The following is a 26,885-nucleotide window of genomic DNA, read 5'->3' on the forward strand; positions in this document are numbered from 1 at the left end:
GTATTCCCCAGAGCAGATATTCCCATAAGCTTTTTTAGAACCAGGCAAGAAAAATTTGCATTACAATGAGCCAGCACAGTCACTAGACCATCATTAGTGGATGAAAATTTTTTTAAAGGTCGATAAATAAATGGCTTTTAATTTAGATAATTTAACAACCAATATGGGGATCATTTTTCTATGAAGAATCGCTACTCATCCCACATTACCCTGTCTGTATTGAAATGCTATATTTTCAATTTTCATCTTGTTTGTACATTTTTCTGTGAATTGCACTTCTGAGCTTTATTTCTTATTTCGTCATGAGCCTTCCCACATGGATTTATCACCTTAAGCAAAGAATGAGACTCTCTCCATAGCGGACATGGCAGCCCCCTCTTAGTCTAAGGTGCTTCCTGTATTTTGGGGTTTAGCCCAGAACGCTACACTGTGTGAAGATTCACAGGACACATCCGTCAATTCTGAGCAGGAATCTTTAAATGTGTGGCACCATCAAGAGGCACTTGCTTGTACTGCCACTGTAACAGGAACCTGGGGGTGGCTCTCCAGTGTAGACAAACCTGCTTTTAATAGCGACAGTCACAGACTGTTGTCACAAAGAATAATACGGAGACTTTGGCTCAGTGTTCCTCCAATGTGGAGTCACTAGCTTATTGCTAATGCTATTTTTTCCCTTCCCATTACTCTCTCACGAGCCTAGTGACCCAGTTGAAGGAGAAGAAAAAGATGTGATAATAGTTTTATTCTGAGTTAACTGAGGACGGTGGGCACTCTTAATCTGCTAATGATTAATTCCTTCCCTATTTACTGGACAACTACATATATGTCAACAATCTGCCACTTAAAATACACAAGGAGAACGTCTGTAGTTTATTTTCTGATGACCCAAAGGGATCTAACCATAGACAGTAGTCTTCTTCATAGTACTCACTACTTACAGATTTACTCTTATTTTATTAGAAATGAAAGAAGTCTGCGTACAGAATGGACAGTTTTTTAGGCAGCAGATAGCATCACCATTCTAAGCTTGTGCTAATACAGCATAATTAATTTCACCATTTTAAGAAGTTTTCTTTTTTTTTTTAAAGATTTTATTTATTTATTAGAGATGGAGAAAGAGCAAGAGAGAGCACATGCATGAGTGTGGGGGAGGGGCAGAGGGAGAAGCAGGCTCTCCACTGAGCAGGGAGCCCGATGCAGGGCTGGATCCCAGGACTCCAGGATCATGACCTGAGCTGAAGGCAGATGCTTAGCTGACTGAGCCACCCAGGCGCCCCTCAAAAAGTTTTCTGAACATAAGGAAATTTTAAATCGCATATATGGCTCACACTTACAGCTCCCATTATATTTCTGAGGTAGACCCCATTGACCATCCAGGTAAAGGCATCAAAGGGGAAGAAGGTACAGAATGGCAGAGAACTGACAGACTGTTTGAAACATTAGGGCTATGAAAAGCAAGGCTTCACAGAAACAAGTCAGTTAAAGGCTTATGCTAACTCTGAAGATTGAATACATTAAGGTAACAATAGATATTCTGAGTCAGCATCTAGAGAGTGAGTCCTAATTTGCAAATATCCCTTTAAAAAGTCTGAGCCACCAAGTTAATTTGGTCAGTAAACCAACCTCTTACCCATTTGCAGTTTAACTGGCTCGCTTCCCACTGGTGCAACCATTTTTTAAAAACTAAAACTCTACTCAGGATGTAGCAAGAGGAAGGGCCACACCAGGAAGAGATGCCTTCCAAGTCCGTGAGACTGGAGAACAAAATAGTTTTCAATACTTAAGTTTACCCTCACATTTCAAACACATTCTTCTGAAGAAAAAAAAGAAAAAGATTAATACTATGGCTAGGTTGCATTAGGCATTCTCTTAACATTGTCCATTCTGCCTCCAACCAAGAAATGGCTGTCAAACTCAGAATATGCAAAGGAAGTCCAAGGCCCGAACTGTCTTTGGGGTCAGGAATCACAAGGGAGTGCAGGCAGCAAGAATCAGGGAGAGAAAGCAATGCACACCTGTGGTTAGAGTGACCTTCACCTGACAAGGCTCGCACTTCCTGGGTTCCCAGATGCTTTTTCCTAATTACAAAATTGAAGAGCACCAACCTGGTTACCCTCTCATTTCTAAAATGGTATCTGCACCTTACCATCTGAAGATTAGTGATCATATACATTTATTTTATAAAATGCTATAATTCCTTAAATATGCTCCATTATGCTGATATTTACTTTTACAAGTATAGGTCTCTGGGCTGCTCAATGGTACACAAGCAAGACTCTGGGTCTTGCCGCCTTGGCTCTCATAGGACCCTGGAGAGCACCAGTTCTTACAAAGAATGCTATGAAATTTTCAAAATAAAGGAAAGCAACTAATTTTCATCTTTTCATTTTTAAGTGCATATTGAAAGGGAATTGCCCCATTTCTGGAAGCATAAAGAATGCATTTGTGCTGAGATATTTGCATTCTTTTTCAAAGGGCTTCGTGGTTACCTGGAACCAAGTGCATCAACTTAAGTTTCGGATGTCTGAGAAGGAGGGCAGAACCTCCAGCCATAGAATAAGGAAAGCCAGAATGAATGTCATGCATGGGTATCAAAAACATTCATTGACTCTTTTCAAAAACAGGTATACAATGCCTCCCATACTCTTATCATCCGCTAGGAGGTGGTTATACAGCAGTGAACAAGATTGACACAATCCCAGCCTCGTGCAATCTAAAACTCTTCAGTGGTCAAGAGCTTTCAGAGAAGTTATTGGAACAAAGTATCTTCCAAACAGTACCGAATTGCTGACCCAGACATTTCATCGATTCCAATAATAATACCGCGGGAATATTAACATCTTCCTTGAAAGAAAGCCAACCTTATCTTCAGGATGAGAGCATGTAGAAAGTTAGAAACCTTCTTCTGTGGTGCCTTGTGAGACTGGCGTCACATTACGACACGTTTGAGAAATGAATGGCAAGTACGGCTCTACGTAGTTCCATACGGCGACAACGCTGTTTATCAAGGCACCGCAGAAGACTGCCATCAGCCCGAAAGAAAATATTGGATTGCTACAGTGCAATTTGTGGGGATCCACTGGTTCCCCACAATAGCACACAGATGCTTTTGGCATTGTAACCAAATGAATACTCTTAACAGCAGCCGGGTCTGCTAGAGTTTTTTATCTCCCCCTCCTCCCCCCCGCCCCCCGCCCCGTCCCGCTTCCAGTCTTTTTAAAATGTCTTTCCCCTGGACCTTAAGAGGCACTAGATGCCATCCCCACCTCTATCTTACTGGGAGGGAGGCAAATGAGAGCAATAACAGCATAGCCTGTCTGCAGTACAATTATTTCCCTAGCCTCTAGAACATCTAGTTTGTCAATGAATCAGCACTCTAGCCTTCTGGAGATAGCTTATCCATTCATGTCCTCTACTTGGAAAGCAGCTCCGAAGTGAAGACTTTACACAACCACAGACCAGCCCAGAAGGAGGTCACGAGGTCTACGAAGAGCAGTGCACACATTTCAGGCACACAGAGCCCCCTCAAGACCTCACTTGGACCCAGTAACTCTTGGTTTGGAATATTTTTAAACAAGGCTTGATATCTGGTTTCTAACATCATAAAAATGAAAGAAACGGCTGGCATAATGACAAAGGCAAGAATTGGCGGCTGAGGGCAAGAAAGAGGGAATAAAAATGATAAAAAAAAAACCAAACATCTCGAATAGCACAGCAGTTGGAGGCCATTTAATGTAGACTCAAAGTGGATTATTATGCCTCATAAATAGGTCCTTGGAGGTTCATAATTAGGGTTCAACCTTTAAGACTCAATATAATTACCTTGAGTTTTCAAATAAAGATTTAACAAGTAAAAAAAAAAAAAAATCCAGATGAAACACTGGTATAATCACAGCTTAGCTAAAAAGTGCTACAGAAATTATGTTTAGTGAACCAGCCTTACTCTGCTTGGCTTCCTCACTAATGAGTTAAATAACTCTTTGGCATCTATTCATTTTATACTCGTGTAAGAGTTCTGTTTCTTTTTTGAAAATTATGCTTTGACATTTTGGAGGTGCCTGTGAAAAGTCCAAGTACACTCGTCTTGTGGAGTCAATTAAATGGCATTTTTCACAAAATAGATCTCATGGGCTGGAAACCCAGGTGCAGCTTCTCTTGCCTGCTGGAGTAAATCCCAAATGGCAGGGAAACTTTACCTTCCCTGACTTGCTGTTTTCTGAAATTTTTGCTTTCCTGGCTATGCTTTGTTTCTGTTTGATTCTTGGCCAAGTTTGACCAGGGTTTTGGTTTGCACACAAACCAACAGTTATCTCCACTGGTGGCAGCAATGAGGGGGGATCTGGTTTTATGGTCTGGCCACGTGTGATCTCAGGTGGAACTGAAATTTAACCTTGCTCAGGTGAGAGATGACTGAACATTTGTGTTTGCTGTTGTTTTAAATTGTTGGTAATTTTTCTATCTGTGAGTTCAACTCAGGACAATATTTTGTGCCCGGGGAAAAGTGAGCATTCTCTTGAGATAGGGGACAGGGAAATTTTATGTTCCTGTGTCTGCTTCTGATCTGTAGCTGAAGCTACAGAACTAAGCTTTAAGTTCTTTGTCTGAGTCTCTGTACCTGAGGGGAAAAAACCGCTGTGTATGCGTGAAGTGTTTTCCTACTTCCCAAGGATAATAATATATTAAAATAAAGAACCTCTGTTCTGATTGCTTTAGAGACTAATAGGCATTTAGATAAATCTAACATTTCCAAAATTAAGAAAATAAAATGAAAATCTAATAATTAAAATACGTTCACATTTTAAGAAAAAGAACTTTCTCATCAAAAAATGCTGATTTCAGAAGTATTGTTTTTCCTTAGAAAACAAGTTTATGTGATCAAAGCAAACTCTCACACAAGTTAGACTGATATGACAACCTGGTTTAAAAAACAACTATATGTTTTTTCCTTGTTTTATCAGTGTACAGTATAATACATGTGCAATTTCCTATTTTTTTAGAGAGTTATTCATTTAAGAGAAAGAGAGAGCATGAGTGGGGGAGGGGAAGAGGAAGAGAGAGAGAATCCCAAGCATATTCCATGCTGAGTGCAGAGCCCAATGCGTGACTCAATCCCAGGACCGTGAGATCATGACCTGAGCTGAAACCAAGAGTCAGATGCTCAACCGACTGAGCCACCCAGGTGCTCCTGTAATTTCATACTTAAAAAATGTTTGGATTTATTTTATCACAAAGGGATTAGTTTATCTGAATTTTTTAAATGTCATAATATTAGTTTGCTAAAAATGTAAGCTAAGATCACTTCCGTATAATGTTTTAATTTAAGAAAAATCTAAAAGTTGTGCTTAACTAAACTGAATTATAATTGTGACACACCTTTTTATATCAATAGTAATTATGTTCTGTGATGTGTCAGTTTAAGCATAACTTCCAATACCTTTAAGTTACATACTTTTTGTCTTAAAGTATCCAGTCGTTCCAGAATTGACAGAAGACCCTGAAGAACAAAAGTTGGTGAAAATTTAAAGGTCTGCACAAAGGAAGCTTTATTTGACTTGGTTTATAATACTCACAATAGTAAGTCTATAAAAATGTAATAAAATGTTAAAATTATGGCAAAGTTTGCACAACTTTGATGGGTTTATTCATAAAGTAATTTTAAAAAATGTAATGCATGACAAATACCCTATTAACATAAAACTAAAATGCGGTTACCTATATTGAAATAATAGATTGATCTTGGAGAAATCAGCCTATGCTTATGAAGGGTAATAAAAGGTTATTTTTCTACATAATCTGCCCAGAGAGCAGAGAGATTCAGTATCTCACAAGAGTAACTTTTTTGTGCTTTGAGCTAACTCAGACATATCCCTGAATATTCAAAATGACAAAAAAGTTCCTCATTTCCTAATGATTTAAGATTTCTTGTTTATTATAAAATAATCTATTGTTGCTTTATTCAGTAGGCAAACTGCAAATATTCATTGTTCTCATGCATCCACAATCCTATATTAATCATGTAATGAAATCTCCTCTAATTAATATTTGATTTTGCCTTCCCAAAATCAGACCTTAAATTCAGAAAAAAAAAAAAAGTTTTCAAGATATCTTTTATACCTGAACTATCCTTAAGTTTTCCCAGAGGACCCCTGGGCAAGCACAAGATTTGTTCCTTACCCTTATGAAAAGAAGAATGTCAGAAATAATTAGGTTTGCTCTGCCCCTTATTTATGAGTAGCTCAACACCACCAAAAATTGCATAGGAAGATCTGTCCAATCAAATGAGAAGCTCAGCCTTCCCTAGGCTAATTTTGTATGGGTAAAATATTATAATATAACTAAAGTCCGGAGATGGCGTACTTTACAGAAAGGTCCTGGGTGTATGTCAATATCCTCACTCTCCGTGATACGTTCTTACCTTCCGGGGAAACACTGATTAAATAAGACCAATGTCCTAGGCCCTGATAGAGGATTTTAACTCTCCTTCTGGCTGATTACTGTTTGTGAACTTAACCACAGATTAACCAAGCCACTTACTCTTATCCTCACCAAGTGGTCTCTCCTTTCCTCTCATGTTTGCTTACACACTCTGCTGTCAGTTATAGACTAGAATGTGCCTTAAACAAAGAAAGAGTCTCGGAGCCTGGTGGGCAGAACTTTACCAGATACTCTTTCTTCTTCAATCTTGAGATTTCAGAGAACAGACTTGTGAGTAGAGGCTTCTGAGCTGACATGACATAGGCAAGCACAAGACAGTAGGAGGTTGGCTAAGTCACATTCTCAGGACTTCTTTTAGTCCACAAATAGATGACTTCATGAAATCAAATTAATGACCCAAAATGCAAAGGAATAAGAATCATATAGAACTCATCGAACTGATACTGGAAATCTAATTTCCGTATGTATCATGCAAAATCATTGGCATCATGTGCAATGTTCTACTGTCTAAACGGGGAACACCTTTAGCATTCATCTCCATCTATCTCTAACCCTCAATTTAGTCGACTCTGATTTTGGGAACTACAGGAAACATTACTGCAAGGGTAGTTTGTTCTCCTTGGTCCCTCAGAATTCAGAAACAAATATTTTTTCTAAGTCACTATTTTTTAAAAGCAATAACATTACTTGCATAGGCCCAATAAGAATCTATCTTCCCTTTTACTGCGGCGTCATTAGACAAATGGATTAAGCAACAGAGGCCCAAACCAGAGCGTCATATTTAAAAATAAGCCTCATTTCATCGAATATCATAAAGCCCATTATGAAGCAAAAAAGGGTTCTAACTTCATATTCGGAGCCAATACCCATAAAGTTCTCCCAAGAAGTTGAGTGGAGACCTGTTTTGTGATTTACGAGGCACTGACTTCACAGGCAGTAAGGAAGGTCATTCCTGGATTGCCAGGAACTTTAGCAGATTTGGGGAAACTGGAGGAACGAGAAATTCACCAACACTTAAAAGTGCTAAAGATGAAACCTGGAGGTGATTTTCGAGGTTGGTTTCCTGCCCTTGGAACAGAAGAGGAAATAGTAGCATCTCAGGAAGATCGCGGAAGTGAGGGAAGCCATTGAAATGCTCTCCGAGATTCCTTAATAAATTATCCAATGGAAGTTAACTTTCTGGCTTTATTAATAATAGTTGTTCAGGGACGAACGGTATAGCATAGGGGATACAGTCAGTGGCATAGCGTTAGTTGTATGGTGACAGATGGCAGCCACACTTGCAGTGAGCATAGCCTAAGGGATAGGTTTGCAGAATCACTATGCTGTACACCTGAAACTAACATACCTCATGTAACACTGTGCATCCGTTATACTACAATAAAAAAAAAAAAGAGCTGCTCAGCACACTATAGAGCCAGATTTGCTGTCCCACTTACAAGAAGGCTTTTTCATATGCTAATTAAAACTTCTCCTGAACTTATGTCATTGAATCAAGCCCAAATACAATGCCTTTTTGTGACCATGAAAAATCTCTGGAGATGATTTACGATAACAGGGGAAACGGTCATATTGGAGCACCATCTAACAGACCCACCCAAGGAATACAGAATTCTCTAAGGGTATGCACATTCGTTTTCATTCACTATCACTGATTTGGCTATCTGCAAGGATAGATATTAACTTATCAAACACTACGAGTGATGCAAATGATTCTTTTCCTAAAATTCCAAACAAATTTTGTCCTGGACAGACGCAAACGGTTCCTGTCCATTCAAATCCAAAGGTTACAATGTTATTACCCTGTAGGGCACGGTGAGCTTGGTATGTGATTCGGAAATCGTACTCCAGCACACCTTCTTTTAGCAATGAAAATACTTTTGCTACTCTTATACTTCTGCAAATCAGCTTTATCACCTTGCTGCATCCCTCATTAAGGAACAACTCACCATTAATGAATTAAAATCATCTCTGACCCTGTTCGTCCTAAAAAACCAAACAGACAAAAGAGTCTATGCTTAAAAGAAAAAAGAGTAAGAATGCAGTAGTCTGTCCTCATTCATTAATGGGACTCTCAAGGGATGTTTCCTTCCTTCTTACTATTTTCAGTATTTCCCACAATAAGCGTTAAGTCCTTCTTCAATAGAACAAGACAACTCAAAAAACTTTTCTGAATGTGTAGTTGGGTGTCACTATGTAGTAGGAGACATTGCTGAAGGGAGTATGTGTGTGTGTGGGGTGTGTATGTGTCTAGCACAGAAAAAAGGTTGAGCAACATTTAGCTGACCTTTCAACCTTCCAGACCACTTGCTCTACAGAAAAGTTTACTGCCGACGTCCTAATGAGTCACGATTTCACCGATTATTCCTATCAGACCATGCACATGCCAATCTGATGGCATCGGTACTATAAATCAGTGTTTACTCACCGTCTTAAAGCAAAGTTTGTTAAGACTTATAAGAAATTCAGTGAAGTTCACAAGTACTTGGTCAGGTTTATCAAGCATCTACACTTGACTCTGCAAAGCAACTTAATATAACACTAGGTACAGGCAGGCCTTCAAATACCCACACGTGACCAATGACAGGGACTGAGAAAGGGAAGGACGGCAGAATTCTGGAAAGGCACAGCAGTGGCTGGGGCACCTGGAGATCCTACAGCCCATGCATATCCTTGGAGTGTGTCTCCAAGAAGCCGCTCAAGGGAAGAGTGAGGTCAAGTCAGATGAAGAAGATTACCAGTCGCTCCATCTCCTGCTCCCTGAGTCTCTCCTCCCGCTGCCGCCGGTGATAATCCATCAGGTCGTCGCGGCCCGAAATGGAGCTGATGCTGCTTTTCCTCTCCCGCAGGACGGGCTGGGGAGTTCCTGAGGCCTGTCGGAGGCTGTCCAGTTCTGCATCATCGAACTCGACAGACCCACAGGAGAAGTTCCTCCTGGCGGCGAACACTCTGTCCGGCTCTCCGGGAGGAAACGAGTGACCTGGGCCGGGCCCGGCGTAGGGGGCCCTGTCAAGGTCATCCGAGGTACAGGAGGAGGTGGAGGCCAGAAGCATCTTCCGAGCCACTCGAGGACTGGCCGGGACGCTGAGGACGGAACTGACGTAAGAATGGCCCTCGGACGCAGAGGGTTTGTAGGGTAAGGCCCCTGAGCTCAAAGAAGAAAAATTCAGGTAATTGTCGTTGTCAATGATGCTATGAGGTAGATCCTTTTCCCCCAGTTTCGTTCGTTTGGCATTGCCCAGAGAGTGTCTGGGAGGCAAACTGAGGGGCGTCAGCTGGTTGTCGGTGGCCCTGTGCAGCCTGGGGAGAGAGCGGCTGTAGGCGCCCATGTGACTCAGGCTGCTGCCCGAATACTTCCTAGTTCGTAAAGCGAGGTTTTCAGACGCCGGCTCCTTGTGTCGGCTCAACTTGGGCTGAAGGGTCAGGTTGTCCTGGATGCTCATTTTCCTGGCTTGCTTTGGGCTTGAAGGCATGCTCGCCGCCCCCGATCTGCTGATGGGAGAGGGGCCCCTGTCGCTCAGGGGACTTCCATTCCACATGGCCAGGAGCGAGCCGGAGGCCTTTCGGCCTTCCAGCCCCCCGAGAAAGTAGACATTGTCATGGGATTTATTCCTTGAGCTATATTTGGAATAGGGAGGCTTCTCTGCGAGCCTCAAGGACCTTTCACTGTCCCGGCCAGTATAATGATCAAAGTCTGCTCTCCCAAGTGGGTACCCACTGAGGGAGGGGGAGGTGCTGAGTAGAGGCGTGGGCGGTTTCATGGAAATAGTCTTGTCAGTTCCATCGCACGAGAACTGCTTGCTTCCCTGGATTTTGGCCAGGGAGGGACTGCTCCTGACAGTGGATCCCAGAGGGGAAGGGCTTCTCTTAGCAGCCACAGGTTGTGAGAGGGTTAAATAAGAGCCAGAATAGTCTCCATTGGCTTTAAATCTCAGGCTGGAAGAATATTTCTTCGGGCTCAGGCTCTCCATCACGTTTGGGGAATCGTCCTCGAGGGAATTTGCCACAAAGCCCGCCTCTAAGCTACCATTTTGTAAATCGAGCTGCTTTTGCATGTGGCTATGCTCCGCCATGATCTTCTTGGAATCTGTAAAGGACAAAAATAAAAAAATACAAAAAATAAAGTTTTACTTAGCAAAGAAGATTGAAAAAGACCAAGTACACGTCAGCCTACATCTGAACAAAGAGTCTTGCAGTCCAACCGGATGTAATTAACAAACACAAACTCTGTTTTAGTAACAAACCTCACAAAACTACTGCAAAATGAAGAACCATAAAGAACGTTTATCTGGGGGGGGGGGGGCTAGGTGGCTCAGTCGGTTAAGCCTCTGCCTTCAGCTCAGGTCAGGATCCCAGGGTCCTGGATCGAGCCCTGCGTCGGGCTCCTTGCTCAGTGGGGAGCCTGCTTCTCTCTCTCTCCCTCTGCTGCTCCTCCTGCTTGTTCTCTCTCTCTCTCTCTCTCAAATAAATAAATAAATAAAATCTTAAAAGAAAAAAGAACACTGATCTGGGATGCTTTTTGTATAAAAGAAAAGTAACTCAAGAGACCATGGGTGATATTTGAGAAGAACAAATCCCTAACAAAATACAGGTGAGACTGGTCCATAAAAAGACCATTTCCCGTCGGTGTTCCGGTGGTTGGTAGACCACCCGCTTCCCAAGTACCAGGCAAACACCCAACGTGGTGATGCAATGCACCCTCCTTTGGATGTCTCTGCTAGAATCGTTAGCGGCTCAGAAGTGATGTCCTGAAGAGACAAAATTCACCTTCTGGCACACAAAGAAAGCTTCACATTAGACACTGATCAGTAACATTAGGGTCAGAAGATGACTCTTTAAAAAGGGCTATGAGAGTTACCCTCTCAAGAGAGATGTCATAAAGCTCCTGCACCCATCCGAAAACAGCAGGTAATAGAGGAAACAGAGAAAAGAGAGCTCCCGAACTACTGCCATATCAGGGTTAGGAGGCAGTATTTAAAACCTGAAACTGGAGTATCTTCCAAGTTCCAGGTACCCTAAAAGACTCATGCTCATCTTGATCTCACACGATCTCCTTTTGTGGAAACACTCTTCTCCCTTCTTTGTATCTATTTGAACCCACCCATCCTTCCTGGCTCAGATGCAGACTCTATCTTCCATGCTTACCATTTATTAAAAAATGTATGCATCCAGAAGAGTATTTTTGGACTCTAGTTTGAATTACATTAACTTGAGAAACTAAAGTTTTAGGTTATGAAAACATACTTTAAATACAAATTATCACTGCAAATGAGAAGGCTTGTATTTGTAACTGATAAAAATGTATACTTTGCAGATTATCCTCAAAGCAAAGACACAGTCTAAACATTCTCATTGGACTGATGCACTGCTGAGACCGTCCGACACCTCAGTCTCCTCAGACACTAGATATTACATCCCTGGTCTCTGTATCAACAGAGTCGCTCACAGTGAGTATCCAATTTTATAACGTGCTTGTTTCCATAGCTAGGCCACAAGTTCAAGGAAAAGGGGGTAGATGTAGTATTTCCATCTCATCTCCAGCCTCTCCTGACTCCCACAGACCCACTGGTGAGACACTCAGAGAACGCTGGCTCTTAATTTCTGTTACAGCCTTCCCCCACTGTGTCCTAGCCAGGGATCGGGAACTTCGTCTTGTTGCTCAGCTTTGCAGACTTCTGGGCAGATTCAGACAGTATAGCAGGGAACTGCTTCCTATCCAGGCTGGGGCCAAGAAATAGTCTGGGTGCCTAAACCCTAGTGATGGGCTAAGTACCCATCATCTTGTAAAGCTCAGCTTCCCCCAGTAAGCTCTGCCTTGGGTCCCCTATCCTCCAACCCAAATCCCTGCTCTGGTGGATTAAAAGCATGATTATCTTTTGGAGTAGACCTAAAAAAAAAAAAAAAAAAAAAGAGAGAGAGAGAGAGAGAGAGAGAGAGAGAGATTCTCCTTTAGAACTGCCTCCCAGCTGGAATCTGGTCCTGCCGTCTGGCTTTTGTCAGCTCTTCAGTCTTCAGGGACAGTGCCATCTCTGCCCCAAGCCAAATGCCCCTTTCAGCAACTATCTATGACCACCAGCTATGACCTTGAAAGCAACAGGAGCCTGGTTTGAGACATACCTCCCTCTGCCCCCTTGGAGGACTGAAACCAAGATGACCTCCAGTCATGTTCCCCTCTGTTCTCAACTACCTTCATCTCCGCTTGGTCGGCCATGCTGAAATTCCAGCAAACCTTGGCCAATTCCCTCAAGTTAAATATTTTCGAAGTGAAGAAACAAGGAAATAAATGGGCTCTGAGGACATTACAATGTTATTTATTATGGGGGGTAAATAACCCAAGTGCCTAACAATAGGGAAAAAGTTAAATAAGCTACAATATTTCATATGGGTGAATATTACACACTCATTTAAAATAATTATTTTGAGGTATAATTTATAGCATAAAAAGTGCATTCATATAATGTTCAGTAAATTTCAAAAGCCATATATAAATGAGTGTAGTTTTCTTATATGTACACCCACCAAACACATGGATTACACACAGACACTCAGGCCAAAATCCTGGAAGTCATCACTGATATCCCCAACCAATGTCTCCTCTATCAATCCCATCCCTCGTCTATCATCTCCTTGCTCATTTTATCCATCAATAAATCTTACCAATATTGTCCCTAAAACATAGTCTTGTTCTGATCATTGCTTGCCATTTCCACTGCCCCTCCCCCCATTATGAGCCAATATCTTCTCCTGCTTTGTCTATATGCCTATTCTGTACCAAGAATAAAAACAACGGAGTGGAAGAAATCATGCCAAAAAAGTCAGTCGTGGTTTTATCTGGGTGGAGGTATTACTGGTGATTTTTAATTCACCTCTCATACTAGTTTGTACTTTCCACATTTTATGCACTCTGAGTTGCTTTGACAGTTAAGGGGGGAAAAACAGTGTAAAATACTAGAGTATAATCTCTAGCATACTTCTCTTTTTAAAAATTTGCATTTATTTTATTTTATTTTATTTCAGCTTTATTGAGGTATGATCGACAGATAAAATCATAAGATATTTACAATGGACACAGTGGTGATTTGATGTACATACATGTTGTGAACGGATTCTCACCATCTGGTTAGTTAACACAAATACCACCTCAGAAACACGTGTGTGTGTGTGTGTGTGTGTGTGTGTCTGTGTGTGTCTGTGTGTGAGAGAGAGAGAGAGAGAGAGAGAGACAGAGAAAGACACAACACTCAAGTTGTAAATGAGTTGGTAAGAGGGTACAGACTTTCAGGTACAAGATGGATTTCTGAGGATCTAATGTAAAACCTGGCAACTACACTGTAGTTGAAACCACTATTATATAATTGAAATTTGCTAAGAAAGTAGAACTTAAGTGTTCTCAGAAATACTTCATGTTTAAGTCAATTAGGTTCTCATTTTTCCTAAGGACTTGTCCAACTGTTGAGCCAGATATTAACTCTTCTAAAAAAGGTTCTTGGTCAGACTAACTTCATATGTAAATATTTGATGACTTCAACATTTTTCCCAATTCTTCTTAAAGACTCAGGCAAAATGTTAATCGCACAAATGCACCCATGCCGTACCCTAAGCATCTGAAAAACTACAAAATCAAACACAACGCCTTCCCTAATAAGAATAAAGTGAACAGGGGCGCTTGGGTGGCACAGCGGTTAAGCGTCTGCCTTCGGCTCAGGGCGTGATCCCGGCGTTCTGGGATCAAGCCCCACATCAGGCTCCTCTGCTATGAGCCTGCTTCTTCCTCTCCCACTCCCCCTGCTTGTGTTCCCTCTCTCGCTGGCTGTCTCTATCTCTGTCGAATAAATAAATAAAATCTTAAAAAAAAAAAAAAAAGAATAAAGTGAACAAAACTGTTACAAAAAAATTCCCAGAAGCCTGCTGAACACAGATTGTACAATATTATTAGCATCTTCATCTTCTAAAAAAAGTAGTTAGCAGGATACATATTTGAAGTGGTTCTTCTTATTGTATGGAAAAATTTAAAGTCCCGCCAGAAAGTTCTAAGTATTTTATCCATTAAATGGTTCTTAGCTGCCCACCGTGTATCAGATACTGATTCATGTATTAGTGGCACTCGCTAACATTCCTGTCCTCCTCCTCTCAGAAACAAAGAGGTGTTGCTCTTCGACACCCCTGTGACATTGGGTATGGCTATGTCTCTGGCTTTGATCAAGGAATTTTGAGAGAAAGTGACATGTCATTTCCAAGCTGAAACATGAAGAGCTGGGGCATGATTCACTCTTTCCGCCCCCCTGCCAAGATGACTAGAAAGCACCTAAGTTTATGCAGACTTTATTAGCCTATACCCCTCAACGAGGACACCGTGAAACAGGACGCTTGCCAACCCAAGACTGTCTTAAGCCATGGAGATTTGGGAGTTGTTTGCTGCTGAGAAGGTGTTAATCTTCCTTAAGTTCTCAACTATAAACTAGGCTTTCAGCTGGGCACTGGGAAGTATGTGGTCATATACCACTTCCTGCCTTTACGCAGCTTACAATCCAAAGGGAAAGACACTCATATGAACAAATGATTCCCATACAGTGTGACAGGTGCCTTAACAGAGAACTCACTGACACACTGGTAAAGGGGCATGGAGGGGACTAACCCGGTGAGAGTGGGAGACTGTGGAAATCATGGTGGAAAAGAAATGACAATACAGTTAAGTCCCACTGAAGGAAAGGGAATATGATGACTACTACCTAATGGTAGCATAAGGCCACTTCTATACCTAAAATTCTGTGATTTTAAGGGTATAAACAAAATCCCAAGCCCAACAGACGTTAGACTACTGGCACATGCAGCAAATGTCCTGTCTCTGATGGAATTAATAACAAAAATTGTGTAGGGAAAAAGAAATGGCTATTTTCTATATAACGGTCCTTTCTGAAAGAAGTCTAGCATGTAACTCTTCTGGGATGAACTGTATTTAATAGCCACTTCTCTCTCATAGTGATCGAAACCCTTTCCCATCTCTACCACCATGTAAGAGGTGTCCTCAAGGGTCCAAGCCATTTGCCTACCCTAGGAGTGGTTTAAACTGGAAAGCAATCTTCCAACCGTTTAGGATATTTTAGACAAGACTGCAAAAGGAAATCCATGAGATACTAGAATAGACGAGAAGAGAATTAAAGTCAGTCAGTGGGGAGACTTTGGTTTTAAGATAATGTATACAAAATGGGAAACAGAGCTGACTTAGAAGAATTCCCACAATGTGCAAAGACGGCAATCCAGAAAGCAAGCCAGAGCACACGTGACTAAGCAGAAGTCAAAAATTAAACAGTGAGTCCAAACGCTGCACTTTAAATATTTACTCTGTTAACAGCACAGAGTTGAAGGGTTTAACACCTCATGTCAGAAATGGGTATTTAAAAGTTTAATTTTCTTAAAGAGTACAGTTCGTCTGTTTTCTCCTAATAAAATTGGTCAGATCACTATGTCTAAAGCAAATAAATCCTATTTTGGTATGAAACAAAAAGTTTAATTTTTGACTCAGCCATATAAGATAATGTCATTTTAGATGATAAACTATATTACTACATTTGAACTTGTTTGCAGTTGCAAATGCTACTTAATCACCCAAATAAAATCCTAACAAATTCTCCTCCCTCTTCATTTGGGCAAATAAAACAAGAGAATATCAAACTACTACAGGTTTCTTACAACCTTATAGGGTGCTAACACTTGATACCCCTCTCCTCCTCACACACGCTTTTCTAAAAATCTAAAAGTATAATTACTGAAACAGTTTGGTTCGCCAAACGAGATGTAATACCAAAATACTGTAACATAGTAGTTGCTGAAAGATCACCTTTATAGACTCCAGGGAAGAGATGACCAGGACATTTGCAAACAAGAAGCCACATCTAAGAAACATGTAGCATTGCTCCCCCATACATACATACTTGTAGGGGAAAGTTAAGTATGATTTGGACATAAGGACATTCCCGAGAATATTTGAAGGGATATTCATGTTTGATACCCCAGTTTTTCAGTTCAAATCCACTGGGTCTGTTAAGGATATGAAAAAGGCTGTACATGTAAAAAATTATCAGCAAATACAAATATGGAACTTACTCATTTTCCTGAAGCTTAGTTTACCTGCCCTAGCTGAATGCATCCGTACACTTGTCTCAACTTAGTATCTCTTAATCTTGCCAACTCAAAAGGGAAAGAATCAGCTGGTGCCCTTTCTGACCCTGGGAGTGATGATTATAGCGTGATGCCTTTCTCCTTCCCTACTTCCAGAGTATTCTTTTCATTGCAGGTGAGCTCACACGAGTGGAGGCTTAATAATGGGGAAAGTACAGGAGAACGGAGAACGGTAACCTGCATGTACTTTCAAGGAGGCTGAAAAGGTGAGCAAGGAGGGGAGAGGCGAGAGGGTCGAGAACACAGTTGGAAGAGTTTGGGTTTAATGAATTCCCTGGAAATGAGGGAAGGAGTGTTGGGATAGAACACTGCAGACAGAATGCATCAGAGACTGCAGCTGAGTTTAGGATGAGGAAGAGCTAGGATGGCGGCAGGTAAAAGGAAGGTGTTGCCAAAGTGGCAAATGAGAGGGAGGGCAGTAGCGGGGAGAGATCTGTGTTAACGTGTAAGAGGGGAGGCAGGCGAGGAAGACTCCATTTCCAGCCTGGCTTCTGGGTCTACACTGGTGTGTTTATTTTGGGTTTCCTACACATCTTATGTAAACAAAAAGAAGTCTCAGGGAAATTATAAAATGACTGCATTGTTATTATGGAAGCAAAAGAGTCCCGAGGGCTTTCACAACTCTATATATTACAGGCGCATCCACAGAATGGGCGTGGAGAAGGGGAGAAGGCATCTGGTGCCCATCTGAGAGAAAAGACAACACCGGGAAGCCTAAACAGGAAAGAAGTTAATGTGTGTTGAAACGTTTGGGCTTACTTTCCAATCCATAAATTTAATTCCCCCAGAGCTCTTGTTATTTTATCACCTGAAAAGTACATCAGCTTACTGTCAATTAGAAGATGCCGGAAGTCATGAAGAGATCTCTGGAAGATTGCACAGAAACTCACAGCACTTTTTCCCTAGAGAAGAAAATTACTTGAAATTAATCTCGAGGATCATGTTGGTAAGTGTCTTGGTAGCTCCTTTCCTCTTTGACACACAGTTCTGGCATCTGTTTTAAAACAGTTCTCCAGCGCCCTTTACACTCAGTAACAATACAACGAAGCCGATCCCATTCAAACTGTGTCACCAATAGTGAATTTACGGCACTGCGATGGCCAGAGCTGTAGTGTTCTTGGTTTCAAGATGCTGAAAACACACCCAGGGAGAAAAGTTTTAAGAAACACACAAATTAACACAACATATGTGTTGCGCTGCATTGCACTGCATTGTGTTAAAGGAGAAGGACTTACAGTCTGGCCCACATAAACGCAGTTATCCAGAAACCCCAAAAGAGTTTGGAGGAGTTCTAAACTATATGATGCATTACTTGTCATTTGACGTTGCCATGCATAGATGCTTCTCAGGGTCACCCAGAACAGCTGGGATTAATCAGAGGAGGACTGGCCAAGCAGAGCGGGCGATGGGAGAGTGGAGATTGTTTCATATAGCTGGGAAAAGCTGAGGGTGTAGACAGATTACAGAAGCAAACTCAGAAAAAAGTAATACCCTCCAAGATCAGGAGCGTACTGGTTAAAATGTCCACTTAATAAAAAAAGCTTGAGTCTCCGCTGTGCCCTATGCGGGCCCATGGAGCTGAGGGGCTGGCTCTGGTGTTCAAAGCTCCCCCAGAACACTGGTGGTCCGGGGGCTGGCCTCTTTCAGGGCTGATGTTTACAATATGGCGAGGTTATAAATAAAGCACGCACTGATGACATGTAATTGAATTCAGACACCAGCTTAGAGCAGGCCCTCAGAAGCTGTGCCATTCTTTACCGGAATTCTGGGGAGGAGGGGTATTCCTGTGGCAGCAGATGGGGCCTGAGGGGGAGCTTTTAGAGGGCGAAAAGGGAAAACCGGGAAATAAATCTATTTCAGCCTCAAACCCCAAGCTTAAGAATGGAGAACAATGGATACAAAACCTGCCTGTTTTTCCACTCATCCCAAAAAGTAAACATGATGAAGTGGGGGGCGGGGGGCTGGCTAAGGAGAAGTTTTAGGAACAACCACTTCCTTCTCTAGCCATATTCTCATTTCAGGACTCCGGGAGCAGCCATTTCCCCCATTCTCTGTTAACCAAACATCACCCTCACTGAAACCTTCAGTCCTGTCCTCAGCTCTCCCTTTCGCAAACATAGCCTCCTTTTGCACAAATATTTCCTGTCATCACTAAATCCTCCTCAGCCTTCTCCATCTCTGCAAACAGGCCTCACCTCTCCACTCAGCCCCACCCCCACTGGCAAACACCTCCTGGCAATTACCCCGATTCTGCCTCCTCCACAGATCACCTCCCACACACAGTTTCTGCAAGCATCCCAAAATCATTGTCTCAACACTCCTCTCCTCATTTCCCACTCACTCATCCTGCTTCCTAACCTCTGTTCCTTTAAACTCTTGCTCCTCACTCGAGATTTTATATCCCAGTGCAGAGAAGAAACACTTCTGTCAGTAGACCTAGTACCCTTCTTGCTCTTTTTGCAAATAAACAGAGCAGCCAATGGATTCCCACTCCTCTTCCCTTGCGCCATGTTCTTTGTCATTTAAAGATCTGACTATTTGGGGGCACCTGGGTGGCTCAGTCAGTTAAGCATCTGCCTTTGGCTCAGGTCATGATCCCAGAGTTCTGGGCTCCCTGCTCAGTGAGGAGTCTGCTTCTCCCTCTGCCCCTTACCCCACTCTTGCGCGCTCTCTCTCTCAGATAAATAGATAAAATCTTAAAAAAAAAAAAAAAAAGATCTGCCTATTTGAATAAAATCATTATTGTCCATCAGACACATGTACATAGGTTGATAATCTCCAAGGAGGATATTTTCTCTCTCCATAAGATCCAAAAAAAAAAAAAGCAGTTGCACAGGAATAAATGTCTTTGAATGGCAGAATAAGGAGGCTGTTTTGTGGGGCGCCTGGGTGGCTCAGTCGGTTAAGCGTCTGCCTTCAGCTCAGGTCATGATCTCAGAGTCCTGGGACCGAGCCCTGTATCAGGCTCCCTGCTCAGCGGGGAGTCTGCTTCTCCCTCTTCCTCTGCACCTCGCCCTGCTCATGCTCTCTCTCTCCCAAATAAATAAAATCTTAAAAAAAAAAAAAAAAAGGAGGTTGTTCTGTCCTTGCAGATGAAACCTATTCACAGGTGACTGTAAATTTTCCTGTGTGCAGTCAGGTACACACACCCTCACAGACAGACGCATGCCGCCCACATGCCCATGGCAGCCTGAAATGCACAAAGGCTTTCCATGACTGCCAGAGGAGGCCCTCCAGAACCCAGGCAACTCAGGGCACCCTGAAACTGGCCAGTTGTCAGGGTGACCCACGGCCGGGCTGGGGAGAGAGGTGAGGACCACGGGAATGGCTGATGTGACTTCTCAGGACACTGATCACACAGTTTCTCTCTTGGTTTGCTTTTGGTTTTGCTTCTGAAGTTTTGCTACATTATACTCTGAAGTCACCTAAGCAAAGAGGTCAGGGAAACCGTTAAAGAATAGAAGCATCAAATACCCCTGTAGGGAGGACAGAGCACAGACGGGAGAGGTGAGCGATGGGGGGTACTGAAGACATTTAACGCACATGGAAGAGGTGAGGACAGAAAGTTATAGAGTTCCAGCTCCTTCCTATCACAATAAAGGAGTCTAACCCCACATTACCGATCCCTTCTCTCATCTCTCACTGTACTGAAGTCTAAGCTTTGTCCAAAAAAGAACTCCGTGTGGTATTCCAAGGTTCCTAAAAGTAATCACAACCAACAGCAATAGCCATACTTCAAACGAGGGTCTTTATCTCCTGTATCAGAGGCTACTTTTATGTAAGTCTGGAGTGTCTTACCAGAATAAGAATCTTAGAGGACTTCAGCAAAGGGGGTAAAACATCAAGTATGGGAATTAAAAAAAAAAAAATTGTGCTAGTCCCTGGAATAAGACTTGTTCGTCGAACTTTGAAATGTTCTTTAGACTCTCCAGGGAATTTGGAGGCACGTTTCCTGTGATAGCTCTCTCCAGCCTGTGAGGGAGGCGGGAGGGAGGCCACAAAGCAGAAACAACCTCAAAATACATATGGGCCATTCAAGCTCCCTCCCCACCAACAAAATCCCTGACTCGCACCTAAATACTCAAGACGTGACTTTTATCAATTAGACTCATATTGGTGTTTACACCGTTATTAAAGTAGCTTTAGCAATATTTTTAAAAACAGACAATATTAATCCAATAAGCATTTACATACATATATTACAAATTCATTTCAACACAGTGACATGGTAGGAAAGATCTCAAATTAAAAACATGTGGTATCCGATTATAGAATATGTGAGACCAGGGGAATATAATAAACACCACCGAGATGCTAGCACTTAAATCTAGAATATGGGAAAAGCTACAAAACAAAAACAAAACAAAAACCAATGTCTTCAACCAGCATACGGCAAGGAAAAAAAAAAAAAGAACAAGAAAGAAAGGGAGGTGTTCTGGATAAAAGAGACTTGGGAGACATATCAATTGAACGTAATGCATAGACCTTATTTGAATCTTGTTTTAAACAGTCCAATTACTTAAAAAAATTTATGAGACAATCAGAGAATCTGAACATTGACTGGAAAATAGATGATATTTTTTTAGGTGTGCTAATGATACAGCAACATTTTTTAAAAACCCTAATCTCTTACAGCTACATTTTAAATTATTTATTAATGAAATAATACAGTGTTTAAAAGTTGCTTTATAACAATCCATGTTTTGGGGAAAGAAGTAAAGTCTACAGATGAAGCAAAATTACCATTACATTTGGAAGGTACATGAAATTTCACTGTATTATTCTATTAACTTGTGTGTATGCTTAAAATTTTCCATAATAAAATATTTTAAAAGATGTATGCATTTTGAAAAATCAACATGAATAAAAATATATGAATATATACTGACCTAAAAATTATACTGGTTTACTTTACAAAGCATGATGGGGTCATATCAGTGGCTCCTAGCTTATTTTTTTAAGTATGAAATATTAAGCCTCTATCATATTGAATTAAGCTCCTAAAAGGTAATTTTCTTCAAGTACATGGGGGAAATTTGAAAAAAATGCATTGTCCAGATTGCAGGTATCAGGCGGTTGTATTCAGAATACTTGCAAGATAATGCTAGGTGCAGTAACTAAATTTCATCACTATGTGTGCCCAAAGAAAAACCTACCTTCAGAGAGTTAAAATGTAACAGTATTTACAAAAATTGCCAAACTTGCTATATCTTGAAGAATGTGAGCCTCAAAAACAGTTTAACACACACACACACACACACACACACACACACACAAAAGCCTTATATATTTATGCTAGGAGAGACTGACATGCTTTCTAGATACTTAAATTAGGTTACTTCCTCTTTGAAAGTGAGAGAGTTATAGGAAATTATAGACTTCTATTTTCAGGGTTCTTTACAGAATTCTAAAACAGTTTCAGATCAAGATGAAGATTCCTGAAAATTTCCCCCCCAAATCCAATGTTTCCAGATGTGTCTTATTTCTGATCATTGGTATAAGTCATCCCTAGGTTGAGGTGATTCTGATTAAGATGATTTCTGTTATGCGACCACCACAGTGAAGATAAAGCCAGAGAAGTGGGGGAGTCAGGAAATAGCTACACTGGGGGTCACGACTGGTGTGCACCTTACTTCAGATCCACTTCCTGAAGCAGTGGGGTACTCCAGGAGAAAGCATCCTTCAACTCAAGGCCAATTTCCAGCAAGAAAAATATTGACCCTAGGATCACATGGGGATAAAGATGCTCTCTCTTGATCCCGAAACCACCACTAGGGGCTTGAATTGGAAGCTGAGTGTCTATGGGACCAAACGCTGATCTTTCCACCACCTTGTCCACATTGCATCACTGATCAAAATACACTCTCTTAAGAGTCATCTTTTAATCTTCCAAAGTAACATTCCCTAAACCCCGAAACACTACGTTCCCCACGCTCTTACCCAAAATTTACAAACTGGGAATAGTCAGAGCATACGTAAGCTCAGGAGGGATGAAACAAATACATCTTCCATACTCGTGTTTTTCCCTTCAACTCAAAAATCGGGCAGATGGATTTCAAAAATACTATAAAGTAAACAAAACAACACAGTCATGACACCATCTCCTCCTTACTTAATGGTTGATTATGCAGAGTGGGTACTGTAAGACACTGCTGCCTACCTTTAGACCATTTATTGCTCAGAAGGGGAAGAGAAAGGACTAGAACCAGCAGAGATCCATAATCTACTAACTAAATTCAATTTAATCAATGCAGTTGTTTACAAGTCTGGCCAAAAGACCTAATAAAGGAAATGGTTTCATTAGGGTGTTATTTTTATTGTAATGGCCAATCTAGTACAAAGAACACTGGACAGGCTGCCAGGACATGAGTCACGAGACCCGTCCTAGTCCTGGTTCTGCCAAAATCACCAACAGAAGTAAGAGCTGGAGCAAGTCACTTCATCTGTCTTCACCTTGTATTAGCAGAGGCTTCCCATATTTAAAATGGTAAGGGTGAACTGGATGTTCTTTCGGCTCCAACTTTCTGGACTCCCAGAGATACTGGTTAAATAACACAGGAGTGCCAGTTATACAATGCAGGAAATGGAAATGACCACAGAACAGAAACATGTTTTAGTGATAAGGTGGCAGCTACCTAATTGGGAAAAGCTTGCACCAGCGCTGTTGCCCATGACATTCCAAGGGCATGGTAAATTGTTTCAGCATAACATAGTGGGAAAAAGGCCTGGTCAGAGTTATGTGAATGCAATATAATATGGGTATTTGATTCAGCATGATGTATAAGAAGTATTTGCTCTGCATTCCCATGGCTTGCCATTTCCTTAATAAATCTTAAGCTGTTTTCGCAAACCTACTTCTGCGATGACGTAAGCAGTGTGGCAGCCAGACATCACTCCCCAGTCTCCTCTGAGTATCTCTTGGCTATGAAGCACTATTCACGCTGGGTCTGAACTGGCCAAAAGCACACGGGAGCAGGCTTTCCTTTGCTTTACGTGCCTTTGTTTTAGCAGTAGAGTGGTCAAGAAATACATCTAGGAAAAATCTTGCAACCTTTATCTTTTAGCTCTTCCATAAGCATGCCACCACCTGGAGAAGTCACATACAATGTACAAAGCAACTATTCTAAGATGATCAACACTAATTTCCGCTGAACTCCAGATTTAGCAGCAAGTCTTAGAAAAGGCTGACCCTGCTTGAGGTAACGATATTAAATATTGGCATGCACAAACTTTTCCTTCCCCTTAATTTGTGAAGTAAGAAAAAGCAGTTCGCTAATAAATCAACTTCCACACACTAAACAAAACAAATATGTCTTGTAAAAAAAAAAACCTCTCAGGAACTTTTCCATGTGACTTAGCTTGCTACTCTCGACCTTACTTATCTGTTTCTTTGTACAGCAAGCTTCTCCAATCCCTGGCTTTCCCACCACATCTCAATAAAACGATTTTTAAACCTGGGTTTCTTTTCTATTAATGACCACTAGCTGCTATAGATAACAATCTTGCCTTTAAAGCGGATACGGCACAAAGCTTCTTTTCCACATGTAAGAAACATCCCTAAATATCATGAAAAGAACTGTGTGTAAATTAACCCCTAGAAGATTCAAATCCTGTGTGACAGAGACAAGTTCTTGTCTAACTGTTTATCCTGAAGCGATCTGACAACCTGAGCTACCATATTTGGTCTCAATCACTTTCAAAAGACAAGAGTCACATTACTCAAATGCCAATAAATATTTCCAGCCAACAGTTATTTAGAAAACAAAACAAAGCCAACTCATGTCTTCGCCTCCCATCGTCTGAAAATAAAGTAAAAAAGGGGATTATGGGAAGGCTGCTACTGTTCTTTACCGTAGCACCTACAGGGAGCAGACCCCTTAAAAAAGCCATCACTTTCAAATCATTTCTAAATATACTACTGTGTGCTTGGCTTTGAGGTGCACCCATTGGCTAGTTGTCAAAATGGTAAGAACTAAGCACAGTTTAGAGTTCTGACCTCTCCCAAGAAAGGCACACGAAAGAAAGTCTTCCCTAATGCCCAAACCTCCAAGACTTGAAGATTGTAACTACAGTGGCAGGACCACTTGGCACACAGAACTAGAATCTGTAATCACAGGCCTAATGGCAAAACATGGAAATGTAAATATGAGTGTACAGATGTTTGTCATTGATCAGGGCCATATGGACATGTTCTGATAATTCAAAACTCACTGAGATAACCCCTTTCTATAAACAGCCATTCACAAATATCATGCTTTTTAAACTCTCCTAGGAAATTAACAATAGCTTTATACTACTATCATGTTTTTCCCCATTAGGTACACAGACAGAATGGTAGAGACTGGGGTATAAGAAAGTACAATGGCCCAGGAGTTAGAAGATTTGATTTGCAGGTCCTGCATTATCCAGGCAAGCAAGTGCATCATGGGCAAAGCAGTCAGAGAAGAGGAATTCCTTTTATTCTCAGGACTGTTTTGTCTTACTTGCCCAAAGGATAGCTGAGCTCTTAACCCAATTTCTATGCAATCACACTTATCGTAGATAGCCATTCATCAGCTTGTGAATTTCCCCCACAACTGCCCCCATGTGTGCTCATTTCCTTATATGCCAGGTGTTTTTTTAAACCCCATACTCAGGAGGCCTCTCTCATTTCCCTTCTGTCCAAGACAACTCTATCCATTCGCGTACTCTACTCTTAACCATAAGGCAGGGAAGGACTGAAAATCTCAAATGTTCTGTTTTGTACCTGGATTCAAAAGCAGCATCTGTTATGTTTGTGGAACCATCTGTTGCCCACTTTGCTGTGGGAAGGATGGTGCAGGCATCAGACGTGGAGTGTCACAGGTCACACAGTAGAATGATCTCCTTCCTCAGGCCGGCACACCCAGGCATATGCTCCACTGTCACCATGGCTAATGCTACTCTTCCCCCATCAAAGGTTTATTTAATTCCTCATGGAGAATGGTACCTCTAAACTCTCACGAAGGGTCAGGTCCAGTTTTTGTTGTTATTGTTTTTAAATCACAGTTGCTCGAATATCAATTTCTCAATTATCTAATTCTGGGTTATACCTAGAACTACCATCTGCCACAAACTCACGTGGGACCTTATAAGTCATTAATCTCCAGGCATCTCCGTTTTCACATCTATAAAATAATAAGAAGGTTGCCTGGGTGATCTCTGAGGCTCCCTTGTGCTCTAACACTTCCAAATTCTGTGTTTTAAGTGAACTCAAAGTTGTCCATGAACACAAGCTCCTTCACATCTTTGGTATATTAAGACTCAAGGCCAAAAAGGAAAGAATCTGGTGCTGACAAAAAGGCTTCTGTGACATGGTCTCTTGGTGTTTAACTAGCACACAGTTGGTTTCTTGAGGATCCAAATTAGACTAAGATCCTTAATCTTATTAACATATCCCAGGAGTTAATACTCTAGTATTTTAGAGTATTATTCTAGAGCAAGTTTCTAGATTTGGCAGCTGAAGAATTCTTAGTGTGTGTTCTGTGTATTGTAGCATATTACACAGCAACTGAGGTCGACCCACTAGATGCAGCCCAGTTGGCAGGTGGGGGCTATTCCCTACCTCCAGCTGGAACAGCCAAAAATGTCTCCATACATTGGCCAATATCCTGGGGGGAGAGTGGAAGCAAAAATCTCCCCTCACCTTCAATTGAGAACCACTGCTATACTGGGTATCAGGGCTTGAAAATAATGCACATCACCGAAAAGTTGTTTTTGTTTCACATGGGCGATAGTTACATTGTTAATAAGTAAGGTACACCAAGACCTAACAGATTTATAAAGCACACGTAGTAGAAGTACAAAGCACCGCCTTTACAAATCATTCATAGCAGGCCTCCCTGCTAAGGGCTGAGAATTAGCACAAAGTCATAACCTCATCTGCCCTTTTCACAGGATCTTCTCCAGTATACGCTCCAGAATCAGAATCGACTCGTGCTTACAGACTTCAAAACGGGGCTTTGAAGAGAAGAAGGAAGACCAGTGGCTGTTTAAATTACTTTGGCTTTTTCTTCCCTCTCTTGTGCAAAAGCCCGTAAATAAGATGTTTCTGAAAAGGCTGCTAATGAGTTCTGGCTTTGGTCTAGATTTTTTAAGATAGGGGTTAGCAAACTCTTATAGCTCAATTTCCCAAGTATCTTTCCTGGGCCACTTCAAACAGGGACCCAAGAGACACCCCCTACAGTCAGTCCTCAGCCCAAAGAACAGCAGCTACCAGCTGCGTGATACAGACTTAAGCCTGCAAACTGCAA

General features: G+C 41.6%; 1 protein-coding gene across 25 annotated transcripts in view; it reads right to left on the reverse strand.

Annotated features, from left to right (window-relative positions):
• PHLDB2 (pleckstrin homology like domain family B member 2) overlaps positions 1 to 26,885 on the reverse strand; it is a 209,545-nt gene that overhangs the window by 74,348 nt on the left and 108,312 nt on the right. For 22 of the 25 annotated variants that reach the window (XM_048215211.2, XM_057306819.1, XM_048215208.2 and 19 more), the window contains one exon: positions 9,174 to 10,522. In XM_048215211.2, coding sequence (XP_048071168.1) covers positions 9,174 to 10,522 — 1,349 coding nt within the window. Of the gene's footprint in view, positions 1 to 9,173; positions 10,523 to 17,443; positions 17,517 to 26,885 lie in introns of all 25 variants that reach the window. The other 3 variants (XM_057306811.1, XM_057306809.1, XM_057306818.1) reach the window with 1 other exon arrangement.

Source organism: Ursus arctos, unplaced genomic scaffold (genome assembly GCF_023065955.2).
Source record: "Ursus arctos isolate Adak ecotype North America unplaced genomic scaffold, UrsArc2.0 scaffold_4, whole genome shotgun sequence".
NCBI lineage: Eukaryota > Metazoa > Chordata > Mammalia > Carnivora > Ursidae > Ursus > Ursus arctos.